Source organism: Puccinia triticina, chromosome 6A (genome assembly GCF_026914185.1).
Source record: "Puccinia triticina chromosome 6A, complete sequence".
Taxonomy (NCBI): domain Eukaryota; kingdom Fungi; phylum Basidiomycota; class Pucciniomycetes; order Pucciniales; family Pucciniaceae; genus Puccinia; species Puccinia triticina.
Genome location: NC_070563.1, coordinates 5,654,545 through 5,667,247, shown reverse-complemented (window position 1 = coordinate 5,667,247; position 12,703 = coordinate 5,654,545). Strand labels below are relative to the sequence as shown.

Genomic DNA, 12,703 nt, shown 5'->3' with positions numbered 1-12,703 from the left:
CATCAAGAAGGGAGTCTTCCCTTCTCGATGACCAGTTTGTAGACCGACCATCGAGGAGGGAAACTTCTCTCCTTGATGGCCGGCACAGCGTTTGGCGTGCGTGGCACCCTTGCTTGAAATCGGCCCAGCGGGGCTTTGTGCCAAACCCCGCCCACTTTGTGATGTGCCAAGCGGGCGTTGGGAGTGTGCTAGGCGGGCTTGAGGATCGGCCAAGCAGGCTTTAGGGTTGGCCATGCGCGCTTGGCCTTTTTTCGGCCAAACTTTGGTAAGTGCCCAGACGGGCTTGCAACACCATATGACCAAAAGGAACATGTTCACGTGAGGCTATCTTGGAAATAGGGGTACAGTTTCTCCGCTTCCAATTCACAACTCCCCACAATATGTACTTATTTTCCTACTTTATCCCAGCTGAGCACCGGTTTCTTGGCTATCTTTCTGTCCGCTCAGTTTCTCTCCAACTGTTTTTGTATTTTTTCTATCTTTTGTTGAAGTTGAAAACTCCTTCAAGTCGGGTCGGCCCTTTACCGTTTTTTCCTTTTTGCACCTAGGGTTTTGGTAGGAAGTTGAGGTAACTGACCACTGCCAACCAGCGGAAAAACCCAAAATCAAAAAATTGGAAAGCTTATTGGGCATGATGGAGATGGAATATAGGTATTCTGAGCAGACAGGATCAACAAGAATATGCTCAAGCTCACATGGTCAAGAGGAATCATGAACTTGGTTGATACTGGGAGCGCTGTGGAGGAATAACATCCTTCACCAAAATTGGTGAATGCTCTCACGCCAACATGTGCTAATAGTTCATAAGCCCCCTCCATGCGGGAGAGGTCACAGTGCTACACATCTCTCCCCGGCTAAAAGCTGCCCACGCCGCAGCGTGGACGGGGGCTTAGTTAAGTTCGTTTTGGAGTGTACCACATCCCACTCCAAGTATATTGGAGTGGTCAAAGGTTCACGCCTTTTTTGGCGTGCATGTAGTAAAATGTTGGTGTGCCTAAAGCCTGACCCCAAAAATTTTGGAGTGGACACATGTGCACACCAAAAATTTGGGTGTGAACTACTGTTCACTACATTTTTGGTGTGCATGAAGTAAATCTTTGGTGTGCATTTAGCCTGCCCCTTTCTCATTCCTTGCTCATAATAACACATTGAAGATGGTGGGTTGCAAAAGCCAAGCATGAGGTCCGTAAAACATCATTTTAGTGTAAATCCATACGCTTTCCTCAAGAAAAAAAATGACAGGTATCCTCATTGAAACTGGTTTGACAGATCTGAGAGCGTCAAAATGGTGCGGGATGCTTGTGGGAACATGCATTTGGGCATGTTCACTCAACATTCCAAGGGAGCTCATTTGAAAAACAGTTATACCTTGACTGTTTTTGCCAGCATGAAGTTTTTTTTACTACACGCCTTGTATCTTGGGTTTGGGAAGAAGGAAAATGCACACAAAGGTGGCAGGAGATAGCCAGGCATCCCAAGAGTCTAAGTGTAAGTGTAGAGGCTGATTACACCAAGGCAGCACCGTGCAGGGGCCTTAGCATAAAAAGGTAGGGATTATTATCATTTCTCCCAGGCAAATTTCACCGATAAGGCATAAGTCCCTCCCGGAGGGGGGCCTTCGGCCTCCCTCGGGAGAGACTTAGTTAAGTTTGGTGTACCTGGCGCTTGTTGAGGAAGCTTTCTCAGCAAGGAAGTGCCAGGAGCTCCTGCGTGAGGAATCCTCCCCGGTGAGTGGGAATCCGGCTGCCGGGGACAAACATCCCGAGCAAGATGCCTCCCGGGCCCCAGCAAGCAGTCATGAAAAGACCCGGTTGTCGGCGAGGCCTCCTCCTCAGCAACATCATCACTCGTTTTCGCCCATGAGGGCACCTTTCCAGAGAGCAGGTGCATACAAGGTGTGCCTGTTTGCCTCGGCAGGCAGCCAGCACCTCATGCTTGCCAAGCAAGATTTGCATCTGCTAAGCTGTTATGTTCACCAGCATTAATCCAGTGAGGAACCCCGCTTGGTTGCTGGCTCTGAGGGCCAGTGTCTGTGCATGGGCTCATCCCAGTCCGCTGGCCAGGTCCATCCAAAAGTGTTTTCTTCCATGCCAATGTTATCTGTCCGGATTACCAAATCGAGTTGGCGATGGCTTCATCCAGGTACACCCAAGCTGAACCCCTCCCCGGGAGGGACGAGCGTCTTACGGGCGAGTTCAGGATGCGAGAAGCAGCGTGTTTGAGCCCCAAACGGCGGCGCAAGAGCCCAAAAAAGCGGGATATTAGAGCCGCCCAAAGATATGTATATACACGAAAGAAGAAGGAGAGGAGAGGAAGAACGACGAGGCGAGGGGGAAGATCATGTAAGGGAGAGGGAGAGGTCAAGAAAGCAGCGGGGGGGTGAGGGGGGTCTAGGGAGGCGAGGGCGTGTGGCCGGGCGGGTGGAGGGAGAGACGGGCGAGCAGGGCCGAGGGGGCCGGGGCGGTGGGCAGAGAGGGCGCGGAGTCGGGCGGGGTCAGGCGGGCGTCGTCGGGGGCCACGGGAGGCTGGGCTGCGCCGACGACGGGGGCGGGAGGGGGAGGGTTGCGGGCCAAGCCGTGGCTGAAGGCGGCCGCCGAAGCAGCCGTGAGCGTGTTTCGTGTCGGCCCTGGGCCCGCGACGGGGGCGGCTGAAGCGAGCGGGAGGGGCGGGTTGGCGAGCGGGGACGAGGGCGAGGAGGACACGGGGGAGTCGGCCGTCGAGGCGGGCTGTTTCTTGAACTTCTTGCTGTACGCGGAGGGCTGCTTGAGCAGCGTGGCGGGCAGCCGGAGCTCGCTGGTCATCGGGCTGCTACTCTTCCTTGTGCCAGCCGTCCCCCTTCCAACACCGCTAGCAGAGACGGGGGGAGGGATGGAGGAGGCGGAGGCCGAGAGCAGCAGCGGGTCCGAGCCGTACCCGCTCGTCAGCGTCGTCGCCGACCCGTCCCGGCTCTCGTCCAGCTGCTGCGCCGATAGGATCTCCAGGAACCGCTCCGTCCGCACAAACTTCGGCACCTGGTCCGTGGCCATCAACCTGGCCTCCCCAGACGAAATCAGGGCACAGATCGGAAAAAGAGAGAGGGAGAGATGGACGTACCGGTAGATGTGGTCGGCTATCCGTTCGTAGTGCCGCAGCAGTGCCTGGACCTGGGTCGCCCTCAGAGCAGGCACCGATCCCTCGTTGGTCTCCGGCGAGTTGGGTGTGCCTTTGGCCTCGTCGACGGCGCGGGACATGTAGCTGATGACGTCGGCGCGGAGGTTGTGGTCGATGTTGAGCTCGGAGGGCGAGCCGGGGGCGAGGTAGGAGTTGAAGATGAGCAGGGCGGTGGCGACGAGCTTCTCCTGGTGTTGCTCCATGGCCGAGGCGGCAGAGGAGGGCGCCTTCTTCTTGCTGGACGACGACGAGTGCGGTGCCGAGCCGACACCCACCGCCGTCGATGAGGTCGCAAACCTACGGCGGAACTCTTGCACGTCGATCCAGTAGTGCAGGTTCTCTTCGCAGATGTGCGAGCGTAGGAAGTCCCGGAAGAGCGAGCGCAGGGCGGGCTCGCCGAGGATGGCCTTCAGCCGGGCACTCGACGAGGTGGCGTCGCGCACCCAGGCCGAGCCGTCGGAGCTGTCGGCATGCAGGATGTCCCGGAGCACCTGTCGGCCCTCGTTCTGCTGCTGGCCTTGGTCGGCCAGGGGGCCGAGGGAGGTCGGGTCGGCCGTCGGGTGGTGGTGGTGGTGCTGCTGGTGCTGCTGATGATGATGTTGGCTGCTGTTAGTCTGGTGGTGGTGGTGGGAGACGGACTGGAGGTCGTCCTCGGAGGTCCGGGTGGTGGCTGCGACGCCGATCTTGTAGTGGGCCCGCTCGGTGCTGCCGTCGAGCCCGCTGAGCCGACGGCCCTCGTCGGTGATCCGGTAGGTCACCTTGGCTCCGTACTTGAACTGGCCCTCCAGGGAGACGCCGGGGATGGTGGGCTCGCTGGCGGGGGCGCGGACGAGGGCGTGGGCGACCTTGTCGGCGCCCTTGGAGCGGTCGATGTGGAGGGTGATGAGGCCGTAGCGGACGAAGTGGGCGAGCAGCTCGGCGGCCTCCTCCCTGCCGCAGCAGGTGGAGAAGTCGACGAGCCAGTCGATGGCCACGGTGGAGGAGAAGACGTGCTTGACCAGCAAGGTTGTCCCGCTCGCCGCTCGCTCGCGGACGTCCTGGAGCTCGACGCCCAGGCTGCGGTCGTAGTTGGGCGTCAGCCGGGGGTTCTCGCTGAACGGACGCAGGGCGGTGTTCCGGTGGAGCTCGGCGGGGTCGGAGACGTAGTTGGGGGAGCGGCCGCCGGAGAAGCGCTTGAAGACGACGTTGATGACGTTGGGGGTGATGTGGATCTCGTCGTCGGTTGGGCGGCGCTCGAGGTGGAGGAGCTTCATGCAGATGGGCTGGGTGGTGAAGACGCGGACGAGATGGTCGGCATGGATGCCGTTCTTGGTGATGAAGCGCTCGAGGACGTGGAGGCCCTTGGGGGTGATCTGGTAGATGCCGCGCTCCTTAAAGGTCGGGTTGAGCGGGTCGGCGGCGTTCTCGATGAGGCGGGCGTCCATGAAGTGCTGGCAGATGCCCTTTGCGATGTCGCGGTTCATGGAGAAGGTGGTGGTGGTGGTTGTGGTGACGATCCGGGAGGGGTCGTTGGGGTCTGTCGAGCGGTTGGACTGGGAGAAGCGGAGGGAGGAGAGGTTGGCGGCGGCATCGTCGGTGGTGAATGAGTTGGGGTAGGAGCGGAAGAAGCGGGTGTTGGTGGAGAGCTGGAGGGAGGCGACGAGGGTTGAGAAGAGGTCGTGGGTGTCCTGGAGGTGGGGTGTCAGTGCTGTCTGGAACGGGGCTAGGCGTGGGAGCGAGCCTAGCTGGGGATCCGCACATACCTTGACAAATGGATTGCCCCGCTTGCCGGTTTTGAGGATGTGGGAGGTGGACTGCTGGCGGGTGCGAGGGTCGGCTGCCATGGGGTAAGTGCGCGGGCTGTTTCGTTCGTCCGAGTGCCTGTTGACCGTCCCGCTGTTCAATTGTGTTGTTGTTGGCAGCCAGTTGACCGTCCCTCGCCAAGCACGCCATTGTCCCCCCCATGCCCACGTGCCCCTGTCAGCCAGCTGTCACACTCCCAGCTAACACCCCACCGACCGAATAACAAGCTCTCGTTGCTGTGTGGGATCCAACAAAACCACCCAAACCCCCTTTGACAACCTTCGATCCCAGTTGCCAACCTCCATGGCTGCAAGACTAACAGAAAGATTGGCATGGCTCTTGGGCCGCTCAGTCAACTACACAACTTGATTATACAGGGGTCTGCCTTTGCTGACACAACACAATCCACTTCAAGTCAAGATCTATTTCAACAAAAGAAGCAGTTGCACTGACAGCTAACACTATCAGGAGACTGCTGCCAGTTGACATGCAGTATTACAAAATCAGCAGTTTCTTGATTTTTAGTGATATACCCCTGCTTGAAATACATCATTGTTCCAGATTGCATCCAGAACTCGGATGAAACCAGCTTTGGTTGTCCTGGCTGCTTGTTGGAAATCAGAATCTGACATGTTGAAAAGGATCCCAATATTGAATTCTCCGTGGGATTTTTGGAGGATGTAAATATCTGTTTGATAGAACATATCTCAAGAGGCTGTTGTATTTGGAGATCTCACCAAACAAGCCAAAACAATCCATAAGATTGGACTCCTGGAGAAAGTGGGTTGTCCTACTGTTCTTGATTGGGGGAGCCCAATTGCTTTCTCAACCATTGCATTGGTGTCTTCAACATCAAACTAGAGAAGTATGATTGAGATGTCACATGTGAGAGTCTGGTGGTTGGAGTACTGTCTCATGATACTGGGAGGGACTGTGTCAGATTGCTCATCATTTCCAATGAAAGGGAGATTGACTGAATAACAAGGTATCTAACTGCTTAGTCTGAGATAAGGTAGAAGTTGAGTGGTTTCAGGCAGGTTGACAAGTTTTGAGTGAGTTGTGAGTGTTTATTAGTAGTGATGGAACCGCTATGGAGCTCCTATGGTGCCAGGCCATAGGCAGTGCATGCAAGGGATAGTGGCAATGAGAAGCTTGCCTTCCTGTGAGGTCCTAGAATGACTGAGATCTGAGAAAACCCAGAGAAAGGGGTTGAACAACAATGTCAGTGAGACTTGTTGGTGGGCTTGGGGGTTGAGGATCTGGGAAGGAATGCTGATGAGGTGATGAGGATAAGGATCTGAGAATCTTGATGGTGTATGTTGTGGATCAGAATACAGCCATGCCTCCCCATCATCTGAGTTCAAAGTTCAAACTCTGTCAGGGAGTGAGCAGCGCAAGAGCATAAAGAATTATATTAGTAACATGGAGCAGCATTAGAAAACTGCATTAGACAAATACATTATGAATTAGAGTGGTGTGGCGCAAGAGGGTACAAATTGCAAAAAGAAAGCACATTATGAATTGAAGGGTACCCGTAAGCGTAGATTAGAAAAGAAGTAAACAAGATAACACTGGTTTAAGGTAAAGGTAAGAGTGTTGTAGAACCATCCACTCAACCACAAGTTGAGCAGCAGACCATAGCCTATAAAAGAGAGAGCAAAGCAACAAGACCACCATTCTCTTCTTTCCTCAGTACATTTTCATCCAGTCTAGTGCGTTTATACCCCCAAGTCCTCATAGGCATTCTTCAGAGCATTCATTGAATTCACTGTTGGAAATAACTCAGTTCATCTGCCTCGGTCCTTAAAGTTATAACCCGCCAGCCTTGTTGTGCTCTTTTTCCTATATTCCTCACACATCCTCTCCATGACCTCTTACACCAAAATTAAAATCATTCCAACTACTTCTGCGACCAAGGTGTGCTATCCTCTACTATCCCCATGGAGTACTTAGTAACTTGTAGCTGGGTTGCCCTGGTCATAGGACTGCAGGAAGCCGTGTCAGCCTTGTTGAGTTGCTCCAAGCCGCATGTCAGGAACTCAATACTGAGAAGTGCTATTTTTCCTTTCACAGTCTACGGCTATAACACTAAATTCAGACTCCAGGAAGTGATCATGTCACAGACATGTTCATCACATCCCTAACTACAAACAAGCTCTGCGCAACACAAACAAAACAGAACACGCACAAAGAAACATCAACCACATACACAGAAAAATGAGGAGAGTAAAATAAGAGAATGAATGCAATCGAAAGAGGGGTTGTATCTGAACTGAAGCCACATCATATAGAACAGAGAAAAAAAATTACCAACAATCATCAATATCAATCATAACATCTTGAATCTTGAGCTTGAGATTTGAGGCGGATAATCTTGAGGGCTTGATCTTGATTACCGGTGAATTGAATCTTGAGTATTCATCTGTATCTTCATGCTTAATCTTGATCTTGAACCGTAGCTGTACCATTTTGCGCACCACACCGTGGAGGTGCGTCTGCTACTGACTCAAGTTGCTGGCCCAAGTAAAATTACCCATCAATTTTATGAACTTTTTTACATCACTAAAAACTCAGATGTGGACCATCCTGTTATGTACAGGGTGCATATATGACAAGCTACCAGCCTCACACCGGAGCTCGCACTGTGCGCCCTCAGGCAGACTGGGACTACACCGTGGGTGCACTTTGGGATTGCAGATCCATCCCTGGGACGGCATAGTCCCAGTGCCGCCCCAAGGACCCAAAAGGTATCACAACTGAGCCGTAGTGACGCTGTTATGAGGGGGGATCTGGATTTTAAATGGATTTGGATGCCTCTGCGATGTTATGTTGGGGGCTGTCCCTGGGGCACCCAAGTGCACCCGTGGTAAAGTAATTAGTTTGTGAGCTACATAAATGGCGGCAAATGGAAGGGAGTGCACGCAATGTTGCGTGGTTCTGCCGGCGGATGAGTTGCACTGCGCAGGCAGTATATGTACCTCGGAGATTCCTCTCATCATGAGCCTCGTCATTTGTCAACTTCGCCAGGGAGCTTTCGAGTCGTAAAGCGCCATTAATTGGCTTCCTTCATAGTTATGGCGGCCTTCATCCGACCCTCGCACGCCTTAAGCTGATCCTTCAAGTGGGCCTTCATCTCATCCTTACAGAAATATTAAATTCGGACATCCATACAGCCCTGGTGACGGCTAGCTCGGTAGGGTCTGGGGGCTACACATCATGGTCAAGGCTAACTTAAGTCCCACCCTCCTACAGGTGGAGTGGTAAAACACTGGTCGCATCGCGCCGACCGGAGGGAGGGACTTACGCGCTAAACGGACTTACAGGCTGACAGCATTTGGTTTTTTGGTGGGGACTTTTTTAAAACTGCTCTCACCGGTCCATTTCCTGTCCAATTTCATTATTGTTTGGATTTCCATGATGACCAAAGTCTTCTTTATCCATGTACTATACCCACCTATCCCCAACCTGTCTTCTTGATGTGCAATGTCCCTTGTAACATCATGAGTTTTGGATTCTGTACAGTGTGAACTTTGTAATATAGGATGAAGCAGACCACAGATAGTCACAAAAATTAGATCTGAGGGATTCTGAAGGCCTCAAAAAATTCAGAAAAATTTGGAGAGATTCTCCTTGATCTGGGGAATCTTTTGTTCCCCCAAACCTTTGCTGCCCAATGGGAAAGGGTGAAGCCAGAAACGTTTGAAAAACGACATAATTCTGATTCTGTCAGCCCAAACTTGGACATTGGGTGTAAGTCCCTCCTTCGGAGGGTCCCTGCGGGACAGCGTCCCCCCTCATATAGAGGGACTTTGTTAAGTTAGTGGTCAAGGCCTGGTGCAGCCCGGCAGCCATTTCCCATCCTGTACAGCCATGTGTACAGGATGCAAGGCTGAAGACACACTCCGAGTTTCAGGCCAAGATCAAAAGAGTTTTGAAACATTCTTTAGAAACGTTTCGAAGGGGTCCCACTTCATCCATGAGAGTGTATGCCGGTGTGCGGGAGTGCGACATAAAACAGCAGCTCGCCTAATTGCAAGCTCCATCTGATAACCATTGCAAGCTCCATCTGACAACCAATCCGTCGACCTATCATGTGGCTTCCTTATTACTTGCCTGTTGTTTTATTCATTAGCCAGCTCATAATTTATACCGACGCCATCTGCCTTCCAAATCACACTGAGGCATACCTCTTGGAGGATCTGGAGCCAATGTCTCGCCCCATCGGCTTTTTTGACTTACACCCAGGTATGTTCTCACCTTGCTCCAGGGGTTTGAGTCTTGACTGGGTCCTCCGAATCACCACTTAATTACTCAATTTTGCCTCAATGCTGATGCTCTCTGATTTGTATTCCTCAAACCCAAGAGTATACCAGTTCGAAGGATTCAGTTTTTGAATTCAAGACGATGTTCTACGCTATGAGACCCGCTCAACAGATCCGACACATGAATCAAGCGTTAATCTGTCTCCTGCAGCCTGCAATATCCACGCCTCCGGATGATCTACTGCTCTGGTGTGAAGTACTCTCCGAGGTAGTGAATCCAGATTCAGAATTCAAAAGGATTAATGTTGCAATACTCTATGCTTTTCACACTTTCATCCTGCAAAACTACAAGGTCGAAATTGTAAAGAGCACAATCATGAAAAGAGTGAAGAAGACTATGTTGAAATTACGCGGCGAGCAGGATACAGAGTTCCAATGGGCGCAGGGTTGGTCTTTTTAAAAAATGAATTTGTCACTCTTTCCGGATAAAACTTACTTCTTACAATCACATTTTGAAAAAATAATCATCTTTCAGAGCTCTATCACCCGGAGAAAGGTCTTTCGGAACCTTGTAAGTCATCTAAAACAAGTATCAGCAAAACAAGTGGAACTTTCATATTAATTCTGAATCTGTTTTATAATTTGCAACAATTTGGTTAATGATCAGTCAAAGACAAAAAAAAGTTCCGCAAAATGTGGGAGAAGGACGAAACGTTGGAGGATTTAGGAGCATCAATAACTCATGGGTTCCAGGATACATTGGCCAACGACATGGATATAATTAAATCTATCTTCTCGCTTAAACCAGACAGAAACATATCAGCCCAGACTAGAGTCACTGCAATAGCTGCACTGTGGCATGTGCTCCACAAAGATGATGTTAATATTGCTAATAAAAAAAAAGCCACCAAGCTTATACACTCACTCCTGAAAAGAAAAAAATACTTTCTATTTGATCACGAAAAGAAACTCATACAAGCATTGTCCAACTGAATACCCTCACACCACCACCAATTTTTGCCATTTGCACTAAACTTACCAATCCTCATGAAACAAAAACACATTGTTAGAATCACAGGTAGTCCACGCACTTCTCTCTTCACATCAGGGGGGTTCACAATAGGATAAAAACAAAACTTTAAAGTCAATTTTGAGGCCTTTAACAACAAATTTTTAAAAATATGGCAACACGTACGGGATTGGGTGTCCCCTGAAAATCAGAGCAACTTCTTCACTTTTTAAAAAAAAATTCATAAAGGCCTTAAAATTGGCTCTGAAGTTTTAATTTTATCCTATTGTGAACTAGAGATGGCAAACAGGTACTTGCTGCCGGGTACCCAGTACCCGTTTGGCTCTACAGGTACCCGCCGACAGGTGCGGGTGTCCAGAATTCTGGTGAGGAGGACGGCGGGTAACTGGATGGGTACCCGCCAGTCAGCCGGTCATCAAGAGTGTAGCCTCCTTGATGGCCGGTCAGCCGGTAATAAAAGAGCCTACAACCTCTTGATGACCTGTCAGCCGGTCATCAAAGAGGCTACACTGTTGATGAACGGCTGACAGGTCATCAAAGAGGCTACACTCTTGATGACAGGCTGACCGGTCATTGAAAGGGATACAACCTCTCTAGAGATGTCATCAGGTACCTGTTTCCGGTTACCTTGTTTCCAAAACAGGTACCCGCAAACAGGTAGCAGGTACGGGTGCGGGTGTCTACTTTTGGGGGCAAAAAACGGGCAGGTACCCGCACCAGGTACCTGCTATACACGCGTGCATTTGCAATGGTCTAGATGTATATTTGAATATCTGTCTATCAACATATATTCATTTAAATACACATGTTTATACTTATATACATTCCTGGGGTACTGGGGCGGGGAACCAATTGGGGAGCTGTGGCCGTTGTGCTTGCCTACCTCTGGTCCGGCGTCAATCAGTCAATCCCCTCTTCACTACCTCACTCCTCAACAATGGGGAAAAGCCGGAAGCGCCACAAGCCAACTGAATCACCTTTGTCTTCTATCTCCGGCCCGAAAAAAAGAAGCCGGGCAGTAGTTGAAGTATCCGATGACTCTGATCAAAACAAAGATGCCTCCAACCCTCCAACTCCAAAACTCCGGCAAGCACTCAGAACTCAAGGGGCAAACAGCTTTCAGATGAACAAGAGCTCAGTAAGTTCATTTTAGATTAATAATTTGCCCATGATTGACCCAATTTGACTTAATCACTTTCCAGAAAAAGCTCGGAGAGTTCACGCGAATTGTCTCAGCCCATGCTATTCTTATTTCAAAACCCCACAACTTTCTGATCAAGTGGACAAGAACGGTCACAAGATGATTTGTTACGCATGCAAAACGTAAGTTAATATTTTTTTTGTAGTTTTCCTACCTGTACCTAATTTTGTCTTCAATTTTGTTCAGCTGTGGAACCAAAATAAACAGGCCAACCTATGAGACTTCCCCAACAAATCTAGCAAAGCATGTCGCAAACTGCACCAAGAGAGTACGGGACGCAAATGAAACTCAGAAACTGTCGGCCCTGGGGATATCTGGGACAGGTGATATTGACCCGCGTGAAGTGAGCACCACATTTCTCTATTATCCCAAATTGATGCCAGCTTTGACTGAAGTTGATCCGATTCCAGGTACCCCAGCTGTGTGCCATTTGGTGTGCTGAAGCTGCCCGACCATTTTTAGCCCTTGGAGACAACACTCATTGAGCCATCTTGCACCCGGTTATCCTCAAGAATCTACCAGAACGAAGGACAGTATCAGACGATATAGGCCGTTTATATACAGCTGTACAGGAGAAGTTTATAGAATCCCTCAAGGTCAGTCTTTCCTCGCTTCTCTTTTGCATCTAATGATTTTAAACATGACCACAATATATATTTTGTGCCTCGATTTAGAATCATAACAGTGCGATGTATTTGGGGCTAGGCGCCTGGCAGTCCCCGAATGGATTTGATATATTGGGAACGGTGATATACCGTCTGGTTGAAGAAGATACCGGTGGCTTCCACTTGGAGGCAATGCCGCTTGACTTTGTCAAGCTAAATAAAAGCCATACAGGTGTGTATTTGGCTCAAACTGTCCAGCTAATTGTCGAGAAGTTTGGTGTGAATGAAAAGGTAAGCGTTTACTTGGTCTCTTCCGTTTTTTTGCTGATTGGTTGTTTTTTCATTGGGTAGATATGTGGGATTGTCACCGAAAACGCTTCAAACAACCAGACAATGATTGATACACTCAAATCTTACAAATGGCCGCGGTTCAAGGGGCAAGTTCATTGGATTCAATGTTTTGCTCATATCTTAAACTTGATAGCTCAGGTGATCTTGCGACCGTTCGGAAGTCACCGAAAAAATCAAGCTTCTTCCTTGCTCAATCAGGACCAGGACTCAGATGAAGAAGAGGAAGATGGAGAGTTGGTGGAGGATCCAGGTGACCAAATTCAAATGTAAGCTCATCACGTTTCAACTATCGTTCCACATCTATGCATATGTCACGTTTCAA

The 12,703-nt window shown here is 50.3% G+C and overlaps 2 protein-coding genes across 2 annotated transcripts; one reads left to right on the top strand and one right to left on the bottom strand.

The window, feature by feature from the left end:
• Positions 1-2,390: 2,390 nt before the first annotated feature.
• Positions 2,391-4,973, bottom strand: PtA15_6A635 (uncharacterized protein; the record flags this gene model as incomplete). Its single annotated transcript, XM_053170361.1, has 4 exons — positions 2,391-2,847; positions 2,914-3,030; positions 3,094-4,817; positions 4,893-4,973. 4 exons carry the CDS (start codon positions 4,971-4,973, stop codon positions 2,391-2,393), a joined length of 2,379 nt encoding a protein of 792 aa, XP_053021560.1.
• A 4,167-nt stretch (positions 4,974-9,140) lies between these two features.
• PtA15_6A634 (uncharacterized protein) lies at positions 9,141-10,027 on the top strand (the record flags this gene model as incomplete). Its single annotated transcript, XM_053170360.1, has 5 exons — positions 9,141-9,177; positions 9,296-9,640; positions 9,730-9,765; positions 9,862-9,907; positions 10,003-10,027. The coding sequence occupies 5 exons, from the start codon at positions 9,141-9,143 to the stop codon at positions 10,025-10,027; spliced, it is 489 nt and encodes a 162-aa protein (XP_053021559.1).
• Positions 10,028-12,703: the final 2,676 nt, after the last annotated feature.